This window comes from Peromyscus eremicus, chromosome 11 (genome assembly GCF_949786415.1).
Source record: "Peromyscus eremicus chromosome 11, PerEre_H2_v1, whole genome shotgun sequence".
NCBI classification, from domain to species: domain Eukaryota; kingdom Metazoa; phylum Chordata; class Mammalia; order Rodentia; family Cricetidae; genus Peromyscus; species Peromyscus eremicus.
This window is the reverse complement of record NC_081427.1, coordinates 7,139,082-7,163,333: the sequence shown is the minus strand read 5'-3', so window position 1 is coordinate 7,163,333 and position 24,252 is coordinate 7,139,082. Positions and strand designations below refer to the sequence as shown.

At 41.8% G+C, this 24,252-nt stretch overlaps 1 protein-coding gene across 1 annotated transcript in view; it reads left to right on the top strand.

The window, feature by feature from the left end:
• The window catches only part of Sema5a (semaphorin 5A), a 485,625-nt gene that overhangs the window by 345,866 nt on the left and 115,507 nt on the right, over window positions 1-24,252 (top strand). Inside the window, exons 10-11 of the mRNA XM_059276245.1 lie at window positions 2,232-2,367; window positions 8,064-8,268. Coding sequence (XP_059132228.1) covers window positions 2,232-2,367; window positions 8,064-8,268 — 341 coding nt within the window. The remainder of the gene's footprint in view (window positions 1-2,231; window positions 2,368-8,063; window positions 8,269-24,252) is intronic.

Here is a 24,252-nt window from a genome sequence, read left to right as displayed (position 1 = left end):
CATTCATGCGTATGTATTCACATATGTGTGGATACACATGTGTCCCATGTGTGCGTGCGCATGGGTTTGGAGGCCCAAAGTTGATATTGGATATCTTCCTCCATTGCTCTCCTTTAGTTATTGAGGCAGGGTCTCACACTGAACTTAGAACTAGCCAATCCTGTGCATTCCAGCTAGCCAGCCTGTTCAAGTGATCCCAGTCTCTGCTTTCCAAGTGCTGGCATAGGTGACCACCACTACTGCCTGGCTCTCCATGGGTTCCAGGTTCTGGTCTCCAGGCCTCATACTTGGGCAGCAAGTGCTTTATCCACTGGACCATCTCTCTAGCACCTCCTTTGCCTACATCACTCTGGTATTAGAAGCCTGCCTACAAATGACATTCCCAGAGAGTCCCTTATACCACGGCCTCCTGCTTCCTTTTTTTTCTACTCTCAACACTGCTGATGAGTGTTCATGTTCACTGGATATAAAGATTCATGAGCTGTCTTCATTCAGTGTGAAGTTAGGAAAGTGTGTAGTGTGGATGGCTTACACCACCCCCTTCACGGTGGCCATATCTGTTGTAGATCTGCTTTTCAACCCCAGAGGTCATTTTCACTACTTGAGTATTTTCTTTCTCATAAAAAATCAATTTATGGGTTCTAAAGTTGATTTGATTCCCAAAACCTTGTTTAAGAAATAGTGTTGGCTGCACAAGATGAATGTTCAGTTGCTCAGCTGACATCAATCTTATACACAATCGGAGCTTGACTTGCTTAGCTGTCCATTTGATGGCTCTGAGCCAGAAATACCAACAGACAAAGCTCCCATTTCAAAAGTTCTATAGGGACTATGCTGAGCAATTCCAAGGTGAGTCCATTTAGAAAGAGGTGAAAGTGTTTCAACTGTTCTTCAGGATCCCAAGTGTTCACTATGTTGAAGCCACCCAGCATCAATTCTCTCCAGACAGACAGGAGCATAGGAGGTTTTCATGTTCCCAAAGACAATGAGAAGAAGGATAAAAGCAGCAGAGTGAATAAATCCACAGTAAGCACCCACTTTTTTTTAATCTCCGGCCATGGAAGCACCTGGGCTTTACATGGGACTCTTTTCTCAGTGTCGGACTCCTAGAGAAAAAAAAATATCTTTTATGAGATGTTCTTTAGCACCATATCCTTCTCACAGAACTCTCACAAAGAACTGAAACCCAGATCTTTATTGCAAAGTAGCCAGGATGCTGCTCCCCATCTATGGCCAGGTGTCAGGACCTCACTGAGCAGGCTTCATTTTTCTTACATGGACATGTCTTTTGCCTTGAAGATTCCAAGATTGTATTGGAATTAAGGAAGTCTGTAGAGTGGTGTCCTTCCCCTTTTCATTGTTTCCCAGGTAAGCAAACACAAGTTAGATGTGAAGTTCTAGAAGTCCTGTGATTTTTTTCCCCTATTATGTAGGGAAAACACTGACTTATTGCTGACAAAATATTGACTCAGACCATTAATATGGAAAATACATTCACACCCCTCATTTGGTATCCATTTTCCTTTGAGAACCATAGCTCATCTTGAAATGCAAATTTGAGAAAGAAGCATTTGCCATCTCAGTGCATAGTCAAAGGGCACTGACCTTCCAGAGCTTTCTGCCGACAGCTTTCTAGTAGAATCTGAATTCTAAATTAAGGCTTCAAAATTTCATGTCAGTGCTCTTTTAGTTTTTTTTTCTTGTTGACCCTTTAGATTTACAGTCCCTTTTAAATAATAAATAAGATGAATCTGACAGGCATTCCTTGCAAAATACATTCAGTTTATTATTTTTTAAAGAATGACAAACCCAAATACCTGTAGATTTAATAGGAAAAATGGTTTGGCCAGCTGCCACCTAAGCAACTGGATAAATAGGGGGAAGAGGGAGCCATGGGAGATGGATGGATGGCTCCACCCACTGGAAGACAAAACGCCTTTCCTCCAGAATTTCAAATTCAGGAAGCTTTTCAAAATCCCTTGTTGCTCCTGTTGTAGCTGAGTGAATTTAGTCCCCAGCTAGCAGGGTCATATGTGCTACTTACCCTAATTTCATTATCTGAATGTTTGTTTTTACATGAAGAAATCACAAGGCAGCCCTGGGCATTGCCCTGACTGTATCATCTTGAACTTGAAATAGCTGAAGGTTGATGCTATCCCTGTGATCAGTGGAGGCCAGCGGTCACTGGTGGGCTCTGACCAGCCTGTGCCTTCTCCTTTCTCCTTCCCCAGGAACAGCATTGCTGCCTCTGCTGTATGTGTCTTCAACCTGAGTGCCATCTCACAGGCCTTCAATGGACCTTTCAAGTACCAAGAGAACTCTCGCTCAGCCTGGCTGCCTTACCCTAACCCCAACCCCAACTTTCAGGTAATCTCGGGGGAAGAGGGCGTCGTGAGTATCCTCCATTAAGAATGTAGAAACCCAACATAGCACAGTGAGCCTGAGCAATTAAACCGTGGCTGAATGCACAGTACAGCTGCAGTCTCCTGGCCCCTGGGAAACAGCACCTCCCTCGGCTTAGCTAATGTCAATAGAACACAGCCTTTTGTGGACTATGGCGCCTAGACAAGAAAAGGGGGGCCTTTTGTGAGCTGTGATGACTGATAGTTAACTGAAAAAGGCCAATCTTCTGCAGTGGGCTAGGAATCCAGGCTTCAATTACTGCTAATGATGATGTACTGTGTCCCCCAAATCTCTGATCCCTAATGAATGATGTCCCAGTGAATAGGGCCCAGGGCACAGAGCAATGGGTCTTGACAAACAGAATTAGAGCTCTAATTGGCAAGTATGGTGAGGCTCCCTGTTGGGAAGGGTAGATTGTGGCAGTGGCTGCTGAGAAAAGAAGCCTGGCTGATGTTGATTCATCTTTCTGTCACCCAATTAGAATGTCCAGGCTGTGATGTCTTTTGTGAATGATCCCACCTCCCATGTCCAGAAGAAGTAGAGACCTGGGGATGAAGTTATTTATTTTGTTCATCTAGGCAGCAGGTGTATTCATCTGCTAGGGCTGCTATAACAAAATACCACAGTTTAGATGGTATTGAGAGAGAGAGAGAGGTTGGGGGAACCTTATTTTCTTTTCTGGTGAGATGTCCAAGATGACCAGCTTTTCCTTGTATCCTCCCTTAGAAGAAAGGAATATCCTGGTATTTCTTCCTTCATTGCTCTGGGTCAGTGCATGACTCCTAGGACCTTGAATGCTTCCTACAGGACCTGTCTTCAGCTACCACCATGCTGAGAGATAGATGCTACATATGAATTTGGGTGCAGGACATACAAGAGCAGCCTTCCCTGTAGGTCTGTTACTATCAACTCAGGCAAAATAGTTAACATCACCAAGTTCCCAACACTATGTCTAATGTGTCAGGTCTCTAACTTTATGTGGCATCAGTGCCACACGAGTGACAATGCTCTATGTACAGAGAGGGACATGGAGTCTCAGGTGAAATAGCCAGGGCCACATCTGATTGGAGATCAAGCTCAGCTCCTTCCTCTACCAACAGGGGCAAAATGCTGATCTTATCCAACTAAGTGCCTGTTAGTAACAAACATTGATCAGTGACAGAGCTGAGTCCTTGCAATTCTGGTTGGTTTATCACTCTAAATCATAAAACCTGTAACTTCCAAGGAAGTGGGCTTAAGAAAAAGTTCAAATTTTTATACTTAGATTTTGGTAAGTATCAATCAATTACAATTGAACTTTTTTTCATTTCTCAATATTTTTAAGATTTTGGACAAATTATGGGATTAAGAATATGATAGCTACTTTGCATGTCATACTTGGCTTTTACTGCTTTCCTTGGGCAAAGTGTTTAGCATCTTCTCATGACTTCCTTGATAGAAAGGGGAAGGCAGGATACAAATAAAATTGGAAGTATCAGTCAATATACATCATTATTGCACAAAGCATTTCATTCAAAGGACCCATGGGAACCATCTGTCTGGAGTCTTATGTGGCCTACGTGTTGAGTAATTACATATTTTGACTGTGTTTTTCTTTTTGATATGAAGAAGAAAATATATTGTTCCTTTTTTAAAAGTGTCTAAGTCCTGAAGCTTAAAAAAAAACAAAAAAAAAGGCACTTACATTTATAGAGCTCTCCATTGCACTATGCCATTGGATTGAAACTCTTCACAATGAACTGACTCAGCCAACTTTATAATCCTTTACATACTTCAGGAAATGTGTATCTTAGCCCATGCATCGAGATGTATCTGTAACACATAGTAGGTCCCCTCATGCTCTGGTGTTACAGTGCCTGCATCACATTGACAGGATTGCTTTCATCTACTAGTAGAATTAGATTCCTGCTGAATACTGAAGGAAGCATATGCAGAGATGGTACACATGCCAGGCAAGAAGCTGACTCAGCTCATGTCATCCTCTGAGTATAGATTTAAAACTTCCAGGAAACTAAGGTTACAGATTATGGTGATGGTTGTGTGTGTGTGTGTGTGTGTGTGTGTGTGTGTGTGTGTGTGTGTGTGTCTCCATCTCCTACTACAGATATATTTCCATTTCTAGATTGTGTTTAATAGTCTCCTTGTCATAGGTGCCTGACCAGTGTTCTAGCTCTCACCTATACTGACAGAGAGTGCGAACTCACTTTGTACCAAAGATCCCTCCATTAGACATATATAAGTGTCCCAACATTGACAATAACCAATGGTGATATTTGTGTGTATTATTGTTAACATTAATGTTATTGTTATTTTGGTTTTTCTCTTGACAATTAGAATTCATGTAGCACTTGTACAATAGGAAAAGAGCTAATTAAATGGAGGAACTGGTTCAGGAAAAAGATCTAGGAAGAGAAATGCACCACACTTTAAAATCTTATAAAACAACAGAAACTACTAGTCTCCACATCCCCAGTGGTATTTGTCTACCCTAGTAGAGGTAGGATATGTTGAGTCCCGTAAGACTGTTAGCCACTTAAAGCACTGTCAGACACAGCTGCAGAACAGCTGGGCAACAGGCTCCAGAACCTTCCACATGTTTTATGACCAACAATCAGAAATGGTGCAGACAAAATGGAAACATGGGAGTGCAGGAGCAGTCAGATGAGAAGACTGGTCGGAAAACGCAGGCTGGGATGTAGCTGCATCCTGGGGGTCCATGGACACACTCTTGTCTTAGCAACAAGCTCTAAAGAAACAAGGGAACCAGGGAGCAGAGACACCATGAACATCATGTCGTCAGGGATGAAGTTAGCACATTTGAAGCTTGACCATCAAGCCTGGGTGTGCTGGGATGGAAACAGATGTGCTGTGCTTGAAACAGATAACACAGAAGCAGTTATTATTTTCCTAGCAAGTAGTAGAATTCCTGATCTTGTCTGAGCATGAGTTGGAATGACAGCTATTGAAGGCTGTAAGCCACATAAGGACACAAGCTGTGCTTTTTCCATTTTGTGGTTGCTTCTTGTACGGGGTCCCCAGGGTAGCACAGTCCCTGACAATAATGCGGGGAGACCAGTGTATAAGGTTCATCAAGAGAATTTACAACCCTTAGAGAGCTTGGTGAGCTCTCTGTACAACAAGAAATACATCTAGTAAATTTGAATAATTTTCAAAATATTGGAAACAGAATCCTTGGGTGAGATATTCATTATAGGATGGCAACAGAAAGAATGGTAGAAAACACTTCATATAGAGTTCTTGACAATACAGGCAGATAACATACAGGAAACATGGCCTCCCAGAGGAAATGTGGTCCATCCTAGCACTCTAATTGCCCCTGGGACCCCTATATCTGTTTTTTTAAGGGTAGTAAGAGGTCATTGCCTTTAGAGGATACCTCCTGGTTTTCAGCATGCCATTTATTTTAAGACAGAATGCATATATAGACAGTGGCTTTATGCAATTGAAGCCAGCAGGTAGGTCATTGTTGCACCCACCCCTTGAGTATTGCCTGTGACATCAATACAAGTTGACCACCACACACACAGTCACCTCCTGAACTAGCACCTACCTGACCAGATTACAGACCAGACCCAGGTGGTGATCTTTCTTACATTTAAAAGCTGTTCCTAGGGACTTGGAGAGATGGCTCAGCTATTAAGAGCACACATTGCCTTTCCAGAGGAACCAAGTCTGATTCCCAGAACCCACATCAAGGAGCTCACGCCCATCTGTACCTCCAGCTCCAGAGGGATATGACATCTTTGGCCTCTCTGGGCACCTACACTTACATAAACATGCACACCACACACACACACACACACACACACACACACACACACACACACACACACACAATTAAAGGTAATAATAGTTAAAATATTAAAAAAACAAAAACAAAAACAAACTAACAAAAATCCACATTCCTGATAGGCAATGTGTCCATACTTAGAGTATTATTACTAAATACTATTTATACAAAAATCTATTGGTACAGTCTTCCCAGACCCCAAAACAAACAACTGCATGTGGAATTACTTGTTCTTTTATCTGTCCCATATTTATCCACTTATTTCCCTCGGGACAGCAAAGCTCCAGGGACTATGGACATCCTGCCTGCATTTAGACAGATGCATTTACAATCTGGTGGATAGCTTCTGCACTATTAGGAATGTTGTCTTATTCTTGGCATTTACAAGGACTTAATTTATAAATGCTTTCCTCTCATTACTTCAGTTTTCACATCAGACAGGAGACAGGAGACAGGAGACAGGAGACAGGAGCAGAGCTGGTGTGTTCCAACCACTTAGCATTTGAGGAGACAAGCTAGAAATCCAGGCCTTTCTTGAGGCCACAGGTCATCTGCTGCAGGCCTTACTTTACCCTCAACACATCCTTTACGTGATGCTTGGGTGCTCCTAACAAGAATGTAAATTTAAATTAATCACTGGTCTAGTTGTGTGCAGTCCATTTAACTCCGGGTTTCTCTACTCTGCAATCCGCCTATCGTTTTATGGCATATAGGATATTTTATCAAATGCTACAAAAATATAATTTACTTTCAAAAAGCAATTTCCGTCTTGTACTCTGGACCTCTAACCTGTTATAAAAACCAAGTATTGGGAGTGACATGTTATAAATGGTAGTTTCAGGCAGTGTGGACCCCATCAACCCTGCTCCTACGGAGTGCTGCTGAGGAGCCTCACTTCCTATGCCAGGCTTTAAAGTTTATAAAGGAACTGAGAGAGGCCATTCTGAGCTGGACTCGGAGAACGCTGCGCTCTTTCCCACCTGCCCTCTGACCTTGACCTTGCCACCTACCGTTGTTTGTGAGGCCTATCAGCCTCCTTCCAGCACAGCTCTGAGACTAGTTCCCAACCATTCCTGGCCTGCCTTTTCCCCCATGTATACCAGATCATCTTCACGGTATTTTCACTTCCTGCAGACTGGTTCTTCTTTCCTTTTTCTCCATTTTCCGTCCTCTCCCCTTTTTTCACCCCTCCTTTCCTCACTGCTTTTATTGTCTTCTCCCTTTACCAACTTGCTGTCTTGTGTTGCAAATTCTCAGGCTCTAACCTATTCCTTCACACTCTCCTCTAACAAGAGATACAAATACATTTGGAGCAGTCACACCATTTGTGTTGCCCACGTGAGTGATGTTGTTTACAGATTATGATAAATACCAGAGTATCGCCATGGAGTTCAGAGTTGCTTATGAACCCACTGTGATAGCAAGGAAATACATCCATCTATATGTGCTCATCTGCTTCATACTCAATGTCAGTTTGCCTTCATCCATCAGATATTGTTGTATTGCAGTTCGACAGACAGCTCCCAAGAGACTTGACAGACCACGAGGAGATTCTCTGCATCTGCTGTTCAAATTAGAGTCAACAACAGTGCCTGCTCCATTTTAAAATGTCACATTTTCTTTGCCATCCATTGAGAGATTCCAAATATGATGAGATTCCATCTACAGTGGGAGAACAGGAGGGATGAGAAGGTCAAGGGAGATGGGATTGATTGATTGTCACACTCAGTCATGCATCATAGCTTACTCGGTTTTCAGCTTATTCTGTTTACCTCTCTATTTGGTAAGCACATGAGCTGTGAGCACGCAGGTAGCCAGCTTTTGTAACATGGCCTATCTTCCCTTACAGTGCGGCACCATGGACCAGGGCCTGTATGTAAACCTGACAGAAAGAAACCTTCAGGACGCTCAAAAGTTCATTCTGATGCATGAGGTGGTCCAGCCAGTGACCACTGTGCCCTCCTTCATGGAGGACAACAGCCGCTTCTCCCACGTGGCCGTCGACGTGGTGCAGGGCAGGGACACACTCGTCCACATCATCTATCTGGCCACAGGTAGGAACTCCGCCTTCCTTTAGATGGTTTTCTGCCATCTTATCATTCCATGTCTTTAATTCCAACACTCACCTTCAAGCATAGCCATGTGTCTGTATTCTGTTACAACAAGCAAAACCCACAATGTGTGCTTATCCTTGTCAACCTATGCACCTCCTCTTGGAAATCTTACTTTCACTCTTTCTGCTGGATTAGAATTTTAACTAGAGAGACAATGCCTTCTTTCTTAGCTTGTCTTGCTCTCCAGTGGTTCTTGGCATGACTATATTTGGCTAGTTTGAGACAATAGAACATTTTGTTAGAAGATACTGCTGGGTGAAATGTTTTCTGGAGATTTTCATGCTGATTTCTGATTGGTGCACAGCAGTGCTTACGGCAAACCATTCCTGACAGAGGTTCATGGAAACACTTGAAGAACATATGCAACACAATGTTCCCTACATAGCGCAGGCCATGGTACTTATCAACAGTAGATAACAATAGACTTCTTCAGAGTTCAGAGTGAGTGAGGACTAGAAGGCGTGCTCTACCTTGTTGAATTCTCTGACAGTGCAGAGTGCATCGCCCTGCCTCAGGGACTGTCTCAGCTCCACCTTCCTAGCCCCAGACAGCATAATTTCCCTGTGGAATGGGTTCCTCCCATTCTTTGTGTAGTGTGATGTGTACTTGGCAGTTCCTCACAAAGTGTGGTTACCCTTTTATGTGGCTATGAATACTGTATCCTTCCTTCATAGGATTTCTCAGTTTATAATTGTGTCACTCGGTTTATTGTATTCATGAAATTGCAATGACTCGTTTTCCCACTGTCTGTTGAATTCATTTGGCACACTGGGGGTACATGGTGGAGCAGGTTGGTACCAGCCTGCTCTCCCAGGGCTCACATTCTTAAAGGGACATGCAGGAAATAAACTAACTAGTAAGTAAAACACATCACCAAAAAAGTAGTGAAGAGCCAATGAGATGGTTGCCAGTGGAAAGATGTGGTGATGGCTACACCTGGGAGGCTCCTGTGTCTTGGCTGAACAGTGTCCTCCAGTGCCAGAAGCATTGGATGCTGCACACCATAGAGAGAAACTATGAACACTGGGAAATACAGGATTGATTAGCATGGATCAGTCCTGCTGAGTGGTCAGTAAAGCAAGGGGAGAAGCTACCATTGGATAGGGACATGGATGGGTAAGAGGTCAGGTGGAGGAAGATTGGGGAGTAGCAGAGGGATCATAAAGAAAAAGTCATGGAACGTAACTGCTAGAAGCAACAATTTGCAGAACTGACTCGGAATAGGGGTGACTGATATGGTATCTAGTTTTCACGTGAGTTCAGGAAGAGAATTATTTTCTTCTTGTTGTTCATTTGAAGAGAATAGAAGAAATTACTTGCCACTGAGAGATTATGTCTCTTTATGGCTTTGTTTGTCCTTAAAAACCAGAAGGCCGCCTGACACATGGTAGATTTGTAGAGAGTGAACTGGATATTCCCAAGGGTGTTCCTGGTTTTTCATCATAAATGTTCAGGTTAATGTGGCATAAATGAATTTTCTCCTTGGACTTCTAGAGACACTTGAAGTCCTCATTTGGCCCTGTGGTAGGGGATGCTGAGGAGTGAAACTGGGCTAGGCTAGGCCTGAGTTCAGAGCTTTCTGTCCTGTTCCCACTAGAAGATGTGCATCTGTCCTGTTTACTGTCCTTAAGCTCACTATGATCATCAGTGAGCTCTGCTGATGACTCGAAGAGGAATTCTCATTGTAATTATGATGAGCGCTTCCATCATTTCTAGTTGTTGGTTATCGTGGGCTACCACCCATGAGAGAGAGCAAATGTCAGGAATCCTTATCTCCTTGTTCTGGAGGCTGGGTCCAAGAGTAAAGTTGTCAGCTTGATGATGTCTGGGAAGAGCTCTCTTCTTGGTTCAGAGATGGTCATCTGTTCATGCCGTTCTTATAAATAGAGAGAGATTTGTGTGTTGCATAACTTTATTTGAATTTATTGAAAAATAGTCTTGTCTAGCCAGGCTAGCCTCAAACTCACTCTATAGACTAAACTAACCTCAAACTTATGATCTTCCTGCCTCAGCTTCCCAAGGGCCAGGGTGCATCTTTTTGTAAGAAGGGCAATGGGTGGATTATGAAAGTTTCACCCTTATGAATTCATTACCTTTGGAAGACTCTGCTGCCTAGTACCATCACTTTAGGGTTGAGACCATCAACATATGAATTCACGTGGCACAGAGAACTCCATGCCCACAGGAGTATAATATTTGAGGATCTTTCTTACAAATAATAAGTTTGAATACAAGTGAAAGCAGTCCAACATTGTGAAATTACACGTCTGAGATGAAACCGTAGCCAGGGTCAGTTGGTTATTAAATGCTTTTAAGTGGTTTTAAAAGCAGTTGGTACCACTTCTAGAAGCGTTCACACAGAAGCCTAATTGGAATGATCTCCTGGTTTGGCTAATTACCACCCCCCCCCGCCACCCCCGTGTCATAAATGTATACCACTGAACTGCATTCTAACAGATAGATGGTCCATAGCAGCCTGCCTTGAATGAGTCTACCTGTGACTTTGTTCTCATAGTTCATATGATCATATGATCATATTGTATATGTTCATATTGTATAAAGTGTTTTAATTAAGCTTGTGCATTTTTAAGACAACTGCTGTTGTACCCTTTGTGGACTATAGTAATAACACTTTGACAATCATTGGGAAACCAGGAGTCTATGACTTGCTGTATTGTGGCATTTCCTTATTAAATTGTCTGGGCCGGAACCCACAAAATCTTGAGGGGTTTTGCATGTTCCTGTTAGCTTAGGCTTGTGGGCTACAAAAGGTCCCAGGCTTGCTGACTCTGTCCCCAGGTTTACTCCTTTGTACCAAATGAGTCACACTGTGATGAATGCCCTTTTTGGTTCTGACCTAATGTTTTGCTTCTGTTTTAATCTGTTACCTATTTCAATGCTGAGTCCTCATGTGTGACTAGGTTGTACTAGCTGTGATCACAGGTCCTGTTGGTAGGTGAGGTAGCACATACATAACCGTCCTCAGTAAGTCTCCATTGCTCACTAGTCAAGCTGTTTCTCTCAAGAGGGGTTTTCAGTGGTTGAAGACACTCTCCAGTAAGAAGCCAGGCTGGACTGATGGGGTCCTGCAAATGGTCCTGCTCTAAACCTTATGCACAACTCAGGCAGACACATGGAATATTCTGCTGAAAACTAAAGGCCTGTTTAGATTACCTTGACAAGTTTATCTTCGGAGGTTTTATGAATTACAAACATGTTCCATTAACCTCTAGGCAGGCTACTTAACTCTTAAAGCATGCCTATGTATTTTCAAATTTGAATTCATAATAAAATTTAGTTTAAATACGTATTATTTTAACATCACAGTGTGCCATTGTTTGTATTCCCAAGGTAATGAAATGTATAAATGAACTATGAGAAATTCTATTTCAAAAAACAAGCTGCAAATCACTTTTAACTAAACTACACAGAGATGGCTGACTCCTGATACTTGGAAATGTAAAGAACAGTGATTTTGACTTGCCTGGCTCATGAGGCTGATGCTTATCTCGTGTCTTGTTTATATCTTACCCATGTGCAATGACAGTGACAGTTGTGTCCTTGGACAGGAAAGCCAGAGTCCTCGAGGTGCAGTTACCCTTGCTTTCTCTTGACCATAAATTCAAGGGACAGAGCATGGCTGTACCACTCCCAGTAGCGGAGATGATGCATATTCCTTCCTTCCTTCACATGAAATAGACTCTGGTTAGCTTTCTCATTACTCCTTTGGTGGAAGTATATATTCTCCCAGCCTGAATACACACAAATAAACGCAAATAGACCACCTGCTGGCAGTGGCCACTCAAGAAGCCAGTTCATTTTATCCCAACATGCTCACCACAGATATCCACAAAGTTTCCTCATGGTGCTAAAATGGTGCACACTGCATCCCAGACACCATTCCCCTGCTGCACCACACCTCCACCTCCCACCCCATCCCTCACCCCCCCCACACACACACACCAGGTTCCTTCATATTCTGTTTCTTGTGCATTCATCTCTTCCTTCTGACGCTCAGCCAAAGTGAAACCTGTTCCCTAGGCCTGACTGGATTGCAGGTCACTTCTTGGAAGGTTGTCTGAGTTGGAGCTGGGGTACATTTCCGATGGCAGCTCCTTTAGATCACTTATGACAGGAACTCTCTAAGTGGCTGAGTCTTAAGTGCATCTGCTTCCAGCTTTTTTTTTACAGAAAGACTACGTCCAAGTCTGGTTGAGCACTGTAGTCTGGAATTCCCCTCCTCCCTTAGCTTCAGCACAGCAGGCACCCTGACACCCCTTACCTGCTATATGGAGGCACTTTGCCGACCTTCCTTGTCTCCTTTGGTCTCATGCAGGCCTGACGCTCGGCTTTAGCCTTGGCCTAGGGGTGTTCTTATTTCACACTCCCTCTTTACACATGCTGCCCAGTCTCATAGCTCCTCCTTTCCTCCTAGGATCGGCATTGGCAGCTTTACTTTCATCCGGCCTCGGTTCTGATGTGTTCAAATTATTCCAAAGTTACACTGTACATAACTTTAAAATGGGTTAAATTTAGATTGTAGTAATTGTCGTACAACTCAGAATGTTGTGAAAACCAGATCAACTTTCTGTCATGCAAATTATACTCCAATAATGGAATATTCACAAACATTTATTTAACGCCCCCCATAAAGAAAATTAAAAAAATACATAAACATTTTCAAAAAAATTTACATTATGAGCAAAATTTCTTCAGAAAAATCAAAGCAGGTGATAGATGGGCATGAAAAGATGAAAAGGAAGATCCCCACACACAGGTTTAAATGCTTCTTGCTATTTGAATGGACTGGATTCTTGTGCTAAGTTTACCAGCAGGATAGTCCTGCTTCTTCCAGCTGTGGATTTTTATTTTGGAATAAAATACTTATTGAAAAGTCAGGAAACAGACCTGGCTGGGGACCTATAATAGGGAAAGCCGGAGTTCACTGGGCTAAGGAGAAAGAGACTGAACAGGATCCTCCACTGAAGGATTGAAAGCCCACCGACCACAAATTGACTTTGCTAAATATGCAAGACAAGAGAGAGAGAGAGAGAGAGAGAGAGAGAGAGAGAGAGAGGAGAAAACATGAATAGAATGATAAAGCATCCAGGAGGAGATGAAAAAAGCCCACAGAGAGAAGGGAATAGTGGCAGATCTATTCTGCTGCTGAGGTAAATGATTACATCCTATCACCATGGTAACAGAAGCAAAGGTGAAGATGGCCAGGGTGAACTTATACAACGAGAGACAGTACAGATTCTAGACAGGAAAGACCCACAGACAAGGCAGCATTAGAACAATCATTGTGTCTGACCCAGAGAACTACACTGTAATGTCAATGACTCTGTAAATTGTCACGTGATTTTTGCACTTCCTGAGAAGCTGGCTCTGGGGATGGGATTTCCCCTACCCTCATTTCAGACCTAAGCATGTTTGTCTTCAAATGTCCTCTAAGGGACCTTGTCTGAGGATGGGCCTGTCCTCCCTCATAACTCTGACATGGAGGAGAGACCAGCCACAAAGAGAAAACAAAAACAACAACAACAACAACAACAACAACAAACAATTGTATTCTTGAGAGCAGCTAGAAAGTGAGCCATTTCCCACAGATGTATCTACTATTTGTACTTTGCTGCTATTTGTTCTTTACCTGTAAGGACAACCAGAGGGGATGCTGTACCATGCCGGAGACTTGCTCTATTGAGAAACATAGCTGAATGCCTTAATGGGTCTTCCCCATTTGACTTCTGATGAATATTTTGAGTCCCTGATTTGATGATTGCATGGGTTACATTTCTATTGCTGTGACGAAACACCATGACCAAAGCAACTTGGAGAACAATTTATTTGGATTTACGGTTCCAGAGGATTAGAGTCCATAATGGTGGAGCAGAGGAGAGGCAGCAGGTGGCAGTCATGGTGACTGAGGCAGAATCTGATGGCTCACATCCTGAATCAAGAGCATAAGACAGAGACAACAAACTAGAAATGGCATGAGTCACTGATCCAGTGGTTCTCTACCCATTTGGCAAACCTATATCTCCAAAAAATATTTGTATTATGATTTAATCACATTTATGAAGTAGCAATGAAAATAACTTTATGGTTGGGGATCACCACAACATGAGGAACTGTATTAAAGGGTTATAACATTAGGAAGGTTGAGAACCACTGCTTTAAACTCTCAAAGACCTTGTCTGCTGACATACTTCCTCCAGCAAGGCCACTCCTCCTAAGTCTCTCCAAACAGGGCCATCTGCTGGGAACCATATGTTCAAGTACCTGGGACTATGGGAGACATTCTCATTCAAATCAATATCCACAGTGACAACTGGAAATTTTTCTGAGATTAAAGGAGGATTAAGTCTTCATATATCAATACACTCCACATCACAGTAATAAAGATTACAAGTAAGTGTACAGAGTTTCAAATTCTAAGAGTAAAGAATTTTAGAAGTATTTAGAGATAAAATTCTTACCAATGTAAAAAAAAACAGTTCAGAGGGGTCTCTGAATATTCTGCAGCTGTCTAAGTCCATGAAACATCTAAACATTTCTAAGAAAACTAAAATGTGATTCAAAAATATTATAATCACTCCAAGAATAAAGAAAACAGGAAGGCAAATGAAATTTTAAACAAAGCAATATCAAGGATCTTCTTTAGGAACATGAAACAAGACTAATTAGTGGCCTAATTCTGCCAGAGATGGAGACTTGAGAGGAAAGAGAGCTGAGTGCCAGACTTTAAGCAGAACAGAACATTTAAATCACAGAAATTAACATTTCTCAAGAGATTTAGTATAAGCTAACCTTCCTTTCAAAATTAATATACATTGAGAAATTATGGACATAACACCTGTCATAACTACTTTTAAGACCAGAAAGTATTTCTAGACAAAACGTAACAAAAAAATAATAACAATCAGCAAGTGAGTCATGGAAGGAAGGAAGATGGTTGGTGACCGAGAGTCTGTTTCAACACCTGAAAAGCAACTAAGGTGTTATGTTAGATCATGATGGAAGCAAGACTGCAGGCTGGGATGATTACAGTGCACACGGAAATATAGCCAAGGATAGCTCACTAGATATACTGTAAGAGTGTCCTCGGATTCTCTCCACTCCCTTTCTTCTTAATCCTCAGTTATTTTTTTTTCTGCCTCAGCTGTGGCCTGGGAAAGATGACACTTCTCCAGCTGATGCTGGCTAACTGGTTGCCAGAAGTTTCTGGCTCTTCCTTCTGTGTCTTGATGAAGGATGAAACACCCCAGTGCTGGGTATAGGACATGTAAGACATGGTTGAATTCCTTGTAAGGTGATCTTGAGCCAAGGAGACGAGGACCAGCATGTCCAGTTTTCTCCCAATGTGTGGTCTGAGTCAAGATTCCTAGTGGAATGCCTCTTTGTGGCCCACCATTACAAGCATCTAGGTAGGTACCCAAGCACATAGAATCACTCACCATTCTATCCCTTTATTCATACAACCCTAAGCTTATATTAATATTGGCACAGCAGTATTATTTTCTAGGTAGCCGCAATAAAGGATCCAGAAGCCATGTGGCCCTGTAGAGTGACATGACTGTTGTTATGAACAGGATTGACAACATATGACTTGTTATTTTTACCCGATTTTAATAATAACTGACAAAGTTGTAAAGAAAGAGGTAAAAAGTGATTGGGAAAGACAAACAAATTCATGTGTAAGTTACAAATTCAAATATTTCACAAACCTGTAGTGTATCTGTGGTATGAGTTTTATTAGTAAAGGGCTAGAGAAAACACAGAAGTCTTGTGGGTGGATGTGGCAATTACCAGCTGGATAAGAGTAGCTCAGGGTTAGGTTCATGGAGAGAAAGTAGCCAATGATGTAAGTTTTCAGAAATGTTTCAAAGTGAGGGAATGGGTCCAACCCAGACTAGTGTGTGAATGTTCTTGATGTGGTCAATAAATAACCTTCCCTGAATAAGAAGAAAGTAGACCATTTATGTCAAAATTCACCAAAGAAGGTTCAACTCTGAAGAGAGCAGCTGGACCCCCTTCCTTCAAGAGGTTCCTTCGTAGGAAAAAATAAAGCAATGAAGCATTTAGTTAAATGTCAGGAGGGAAGGAAACGTGGAAGACAGAACGGGGAGGTGTGGGTTTCACTGGGTGGGAGTTATACAAGAGGAGGATGGAAAGAAAATATAGGGTGTGTTCAAGTTCTGGTGGTATTTGGGGGAACCTATTTTTCCATGGACTAGCCAGTATGAAGACAGATGGGGTGAACTGAGGAGACAATGGAGGTCAGGACTTGGCTGGATGATGCCTCAGAAATGAACTGCTGTGATGTTATAAGAGTGCCTGATGGAGGAGGATGAGATATCAGCAGAGACATTTTACCTGAGGACAGCATTAGTAAACTGTGCCTGACACAGCAAAGGACACCTGTAAAGGTGTCCAACAACTCTCCAACCCTCACCTATGCTTGGTAAACCTTGCATCCCTCCCAAGAGTCTGGAGAGGAGGCTGTTTCTCTTGGTGTCATCTACACCATGAGCAGGGAGCCCAAGGGAAAAGCGAGGACTTCAGAGAGGTCAAGTCAGTCTGTAGAATGCAGCAGCTGTGAGGTCATGAAGAAGAGACAAGGGTTGCCTTTGTTTGACACAAATGACAGGATGAGAAAATTAAGGAACTTTCCAATGAGAAAGACCATGAAAAACCAAGAAAGATAAAAAGCAATGAGGAGTTTCCAGAGTGAACAACGGGAACCCACTAAACCTAGTGGTTTTCAAGAGGTGTGAGGGAAAGGTGGCATTCCAATCTAGGACTTTGGTTTATGGCAAGGTTGGCCTTGACTATATTTTGTAGAGATTAGAGCCCATAAATCTGGCTTAAGTTGATCATCATCTCTCTGAGAAGGGAGAATATGGAAGAATGTGAGGCAGAGGCTCCAAGGAGCATGAAAGGTGCACAGGGAAGTGAAAGGAGTCGACTCCCTTCACACGGATCCAGACTCATCCTGCCTCTTCATTTTGCTTTGCTGCGAATACCACACCTGAAATATAGCAAGTGACCTCTACCCCCACTCCTTCTCTTCCTTTCCAGAGATACTTTAAATATGGAACATGAGATTTCATTGCTATATGTTAGTAATCATTAAACTCAAGAAACCAGTGTCTTCCAAAATGAACTTGTAGATTAGCAGCAGACGAAAGACATTCTAGAAATTTGCTCTGTGAGGGATACATTTGCCAACATGCTCAGTAAATGCTGAAGCCCCACTCCTGACTTGATTTCTGTGTACTGTGTCTAGCACTTACTGCCTTTTGCTCCTTTCCTAAAGAAAACATGTGAAGCTACAGGGTAAAAACAAGCCTTGCTCTTCCCTTCCCTTTTCTTGCAGGGGGGGGGGACAGAAATTAACTAATTCACTTACTGTTGCTACAATTGCTGAGAACTCTCAGCATTTATAAGCAATTGACAACTACTTAAGGAGAGTGAATAAGCATTAGTGTTTATTCAACACTCATCCTGAAATTAGTTTTTAAAGGAGCTCCAAATTCTATCCTTTGCACTAGAAATTCTAAATCCACAACTAATTTGTATTATGTGGAATTTTTATGCAAGAGATTCTTGTAAATTAAAATAAGACACTGTTTAGTATGAGTGCTTATTTTATAAGGAAAATTGGACTTACTGAGAATACTTTCACCAATTAATAGCAGTACAGAAAAGAAATCTAGTAGGGAAGGACTAAGTTAAACTATGTCCTACACACACACACAAAAGATATGTTGCAGTTCCTAACTGCTCCCACAATCTCAGGTGTGGCCTTGTTGGGAAATGGGATCTTTGAAGATGTGCTTACTTAAGCCAAGGTGAGGTTAAATAAGTTTTAGGCTGTTCTGATTCAACATGACTGGATTGCTTACACAATAAGTGAGGGCCAGGATGCAATCAACTAACAACACAATTCAAGCTGCAGTGGCCCAGCTACAAGGCAAGGACACTAGGAATGGATGGCTACGGACAGCTCCAAGAGGCAAGGGAGAGCTCTACAGAGAGCTTCAGGGCACACGGATCCTTGAAGACTTCCTTCCCATATAATAACTATCCAGAGCTCTGAGAGAGAGTACCTGTCACCCTAATACCCCCAGAATGTAGAATGTTTGTCTTTGGTATGTTTTGCTTATGTATGATGGTAATGGGTATGTATACATATTTGCATATGTGAGGCGATGTGTAGATGGGGGTGCTCTAGTGGAGGCCAGAGACATGGAGTGTCTTCCTTGATATTCCCTCCACCCCCCATGTACAGGGTCTCTCATTTGAACCCAGAGCTTGCTGATTAGGCTAAGCTGCCCAACTTCCTCAGTGGATGCTATCTCTGTTTTGCACACACTAGGATTACAAACAGACCATGAATCTGAGCTCTAATCCTCATGATTTCATTGCAAGTGCTTAACATACCTGCTGAACCATCTGCCTGTATCTGGAGAGTTTTCTCTCCGGTCCTGCCAAGTCCCGGAAGTCCCTTAGCCCACTTATAAAATAATCACACAGATGCTTATATTATTTAAACTGCTTGGCCATTAGCTCAGGTCTATCATTGTCTAGCTCTTAATCTTAGATTTAGCCCATTTCTATTAATCTATACTTTGCCATGTGGCTCGTGGCTTACTGGTACCTTACATCTTTCTTGTCCTGGCAGCGGCTCCAGGCAGTCTCTCCCTTCCCTTCCTGTTCCCTCAATTCTCCTCTCTGTTAGTCCTGCCTATACTTCTTGTCTGGCTATTGGCCAATCAGTGTTTTATTTATTAACACATTTGCCATACGGAACATCCCACAGCATCTGCCCAGCACCAAACCTAATGCTCTGTCTTACAGCAGCTCCAGCACACTGAAAGACCACGAAGACTGCCCTTTTGCCTTTCTTCTTTGCCTCACAGTATTGCTCAATGCCCTACACTCTGTGAACAAAATTAGTTAAATCAGAACAAACTATCTACCACTGAAAACAAGTAATACATGCCCAACCACTTAAAATACTGTAGAAACAGCTAATTGTTTTGTTTGATTAAATATGGGAACATTACTTCTTTTATTTTAATGTTTGATTTTCAAGCATGTTTCTTGGATAATTTTGGTAGCTTATGCCTAGTTTCCTAACAACAGAATAATATGATGTTATTAGCTATGAATTAGTAATTTTCTCAGTGTATTATTCTAAATGGGATGTAGATAATGTCTTTCTTTGTGGAGAAGCTGTTTTTACTATTTTCTTTGTGGTCTGCTTTCTGCCTCTCTTTGCTTTAGATCTGCCTAAGGCAGGTGGTCGTCATCTTTCATGTTTCACATGATCAATATTGATTATTACCTCAGGTAGAAAGACTTTGGTCTTTGAACAACAACCAAAACATCAAAATCCAAATTGTTAGTCCTTATCTCTTTTTGTATGGATTTTTTCTCAATAGATAATTTCATACAACCCTTTTTGTCTTACTGCAAATTGATAGAAATTAAGCAGGAGAGAGAGGATGGTTTTCTGTTTCCTAAACAGATGTCCCTGGCTTATCAACACATCTGGTTAGCATGCTGTGTTTCTGTGTGAGATGATGTCATAACTCTGGGGAGTTTTAATGAAGGTCACATAATGTCTCCAGGTTTCCTGATGTGCTTAGTCTAGATCTCTACTTCTGTGAAAGGCCATTCTAAGCTCTTGTGAAAACTTCAGGAAGCAGCTCCATTGTGGCATACCAGTTATTGGAGTCCAAAGGGCAAGATATTACTAAGAAGTTTTAGCAGGTATTTTGTCCTGAGATAATCCAAACAGAAGGCCCAGTAGACTATTAACTTACTGATGCATCCAGAAAAGAATATGATGAAAGGATTCTTCAAGTTCTTGAGAACATAGTTTCTCAAATTTGCTATGGTTAAGCCATATGATTGCTATAGCCAGCATATGGTGACTGTTTCTTCCATGCAAAATATTGACATGCCTTAAAATTCAACTCATACTTTGTTTTCCCTTTGCTATGACTCTGATCAGATGGGAGTATGCATGGTGTAGTTTGATGAGAACATCTTTAAAGCAAAACAAACACTGGGTATAGTACTGAGACAGAGGCTGCCCATTACTTCTTGGCACACGGAAACAGGGAAAAGGAGGGGACAGATTAAAGCTAGGGCAAGATGGAGTCCCTAGGACACTCCCCTACTGACATAATTCTTCCACACCCTACTTCCTGCTTTTCACTGCCTCCCCTGGACACCTGTGGTGTCTTGAGTTCCTCAGGAGATTAATCCTTTGATATCAAAGCCCTCAGGATCCACCTGTGGGAGTGCCCTCAAAAGCTGGAGGTGTGCTCCACCACCTCCCTAGACAGTTCCCCATCCATCCAAGCTGCCAAGAGAGGGACCATCACACTCCCCCATCTTTCTCTTCTACTGTAATTACATCATCAACTCTCCTTTGTAGAATAATGATGTCCAAAACCACATATAACCCATCTGTACCTACTCTGTAAATTTTTTCAGTTTTTACATGGCTGCTTATTTGACCTAAGAGACTTTCAACACTGTTATCCCAGTGAATAAAATCTAGTATTTCTTTTCCTGGTTCCGCTCTCAGCCTCTGTCACTGTCACTGTTGCTGCTAGAACGGCAATCACTCTCAGACCCAGACCCTGAGAACCCAGCCTTTATCACCCTGACTGGATAGTTCTGTTCAATCGGAATCGGGTTCTTTGGTGAAGAGGTGACCCTCGGGTATTCCAAGTAATGAGGTACATTTTAGAGATGTGTCCCCTCTCTGTTTCCTGATTCACTATTAGAGTCTAGCTTCTTAAACTAACAGTAGCAGCCTAGATTTGAGGGTAGGTGTGACAGAAAATTCTGTCATGGTGAAAAGTTTCTGAACATGCAACCAAAATTTAATTCAAATTCAAATATGCTGTGAACCTGAGTCCTTCTGCCAGCATTTGCCACGCCACCTTGTACAGCTTGACTACAGCCTGGGTTCCAAAGGCAAACCATGGGACCTTTGTTCTATGCATGCTGCCCATCGTGCCATGGACACCCATGAATGCTGCCTCAAACACTGCCATATAGATATAAGAATATTATATGTTAAAAATTATAGTGATCTTACTATATATATGAAATTTACTGCTCTTATAGAAACCTAATGGTTTAATTATGGAAAACAAATTCTTTCTTACCAGTGGTCTACTTCAGTACATGTATCAGTATATCTTAGGCTTGTATTGAGACAGAATATTTGAAAAATTGTTATTTGAATTGCTGACTGGGGTTTCATAAGAAACCATTAAAATATAATTTCTGAAATGGCCCTAAACATGCTTCTTCCATTTTGTACTGCATATTTATGGAAAGCAATGTTCTAGAAATGGATAATTATAAAATCGAGATATCTGAGGAAATGAAGATGCAGTAAAAAAAATTTTCAGCTGTAGTTTTTTTTTACTTTATGTAAAAATAGTCAAGCATATCTAATTCATTTTATACAGATTTTACTTTCATAATTAATAACTAGTAAAAATTATATGCATTCCAAGGAATTGCATTTCAAAATAATCTTCATGATTTGTTGCCAGTGAATGTTTAATTCGTATACTTATTTTAGATACCTATAGACAAAGTAAAAATCTATCAGGCAGAGGAGGCTATGAATGGGGAACACAATGTAAGAAGCTCTGTTATTTTTCTGTTGCTGTGTTAAAATAGAATAGCAAGAGTAAAACTTAAAAGGAGGATTTCATTTTGGGTCAGAGTTGCCATTAAGTAAAGAAACCTCTAGAACTCGGAATTATGTGAGTGACATTACTACCATGTGAACATCAATTACTGAGAGTTGTCTGTAGTTAGTAAAAGCCCATGAAAACAATTCCTAGCTAAGCCCAGTAAAAAATGGGTGTTTGCATTGCAGAACGGAACGGAAGTCCTCGTGCAACTTTTTCCATTTATTTAAGACAGTAATGAAAATCTGGTCGTTATCTGAATATTGGGACATCCTCATGGAATTCTCACAGCATTAAAAGTGATCTCCTAAGTTAATCACTAGGACAAGGGCTTCACTTGGACCCCAGTGATATGATCATTTGATTAATTTTAAAGCTCTGACCTTGTGCTTATCAGAGCACTGGCTGAAAATGGAAGGAAATAGTTTCAACTACAGAGGTCTGGACTTGCCCTTGGCAAATGGGGTCTTTAAAGGCCAGTCTTCACAATGAGTGCTATTTCTTGGATAAAGTATAGTTTTTCCCTCTGTTTCAGAATCATGTTGGTTAAATATTGTCAGCACTCTACAGCATCTCTGGGAGGCTCACCCTCCTCTGCATGAGATAAGAGCTGTCTAGGTTGGGCTCTATTAAAGACCTGGCATGTGGCAGAGGTCCTGGCAGCTTGTTTCAGGGACTCTGCAATCTTTATAGCTGAGTTCCTCAGATTTTAGAAGCTTCCTGGCCTTCAGTGTGTGGTACGAGGTCGGTCCCAGATTCAGCACCAACTCATGTTTATCTTCGCTCAGCTCTGACTTCTTACCCAGTTTGGACTTGACTTCTGCCCTTGTGTCCAATGGACCTGTGGAAAATTCTGTACTTGAGCACTGAATGTTGTTCTGCAAACTGTGGCTCACACCATGTCAGGAAGAAGAGGACCCTTCCTCTATCCTGTGGGCAACGGCCAGCCTTTTTGTCCCATCTGTAAACTCTTACATCTTCCTGGTCCACTTCTGCCTTGATGCTGAAGATGTCCAAATATGAATATTTGATCAAAGGTATTTTCACAGCCACCTAAAATCCAAATTGTGGTTAAAGAAAACAACGAATTTGGTTAGGAATTGTAACTTGCCTTCTAAGTGCCACTGGTGTAGAGTGTCACACACTGGAAATGCTCACAAACCTACAGCCATGGAAAGATTGAGAGAACCAGACTGGAATCACCACTGAAATCAGTGGCCTGAGGGGTCCTGGAAATTGTGTCCATTCTATGGGGAATGGTCAGTGGCTGAATATTTCAGCTTTTCATCTTAGTAATGGGGGTCACAATTTAGAGCTATTCTGCACATGGAAATCATTTGAGCTCATGTGTCATGCCTGTCCTCTAGGGAGCCATATGATTTTTCGGAGTCTCAGATCCTTGTTGCACCATTTCAGGCTCCTGATTCCATTTCTAGCAAGTACACAAGGCTCCCCAAAGTTTATGCTAATTAAGCCTTTGGTTTATGTTCACTAATCCTGAGCACATTTTGTGAAGGTGTTTCTTCAATTGTCATAGACAAGCTGAGCCCTTCACCACTTTGGGTTTCCTAAGGTATAGGTAGCTGGCTGCCATCTTTCTTGTTTTTCTCTCCCACATTTTCCCATTCTCTTGTCCTGTTCCTCTTAGGAAAACAACAATGAAATCCCAACCCATATCCCATATGGAGCCTTTTCTTGCCTCAAAACTTCTCATCACCAAACTGTATCCATGTCTAAAGATGAGCAGAGGGGTGTGTGAGGATTCTGCCAATATTATACAAAGCTGGTAGTGTCCTGGGGTAAAAATGGCAAAGAATAGCCATACTTTATTATATGTTTGTCCTTCAGTAGACACATTAATCTGGAAGGAATAGCCTAATACACATGGGGACCATAGGCCCCAGGCTATGGCAGTACTATACTGAGCTGCAAGCAGCAGTACCACTAGGAAATGTTTGTTCATCTGAACCTCAGAAACTATTGGAGAAGTACTAGATAATAAACATTGTTCAGCTCCATTATTGACCCAAACACCACTGTTTAATACATTTAATGCAGTTCACACCTCCCATATACAGTGCTAGCAAATGAAAAGTAATTCTGTCAGGTGATACCTTTCTTGGTTCCAAGAAATCAAGAGGTATGGACAGAAAGTTGAAGTCTTTGTAGCGAGTGCATGACCAGATAC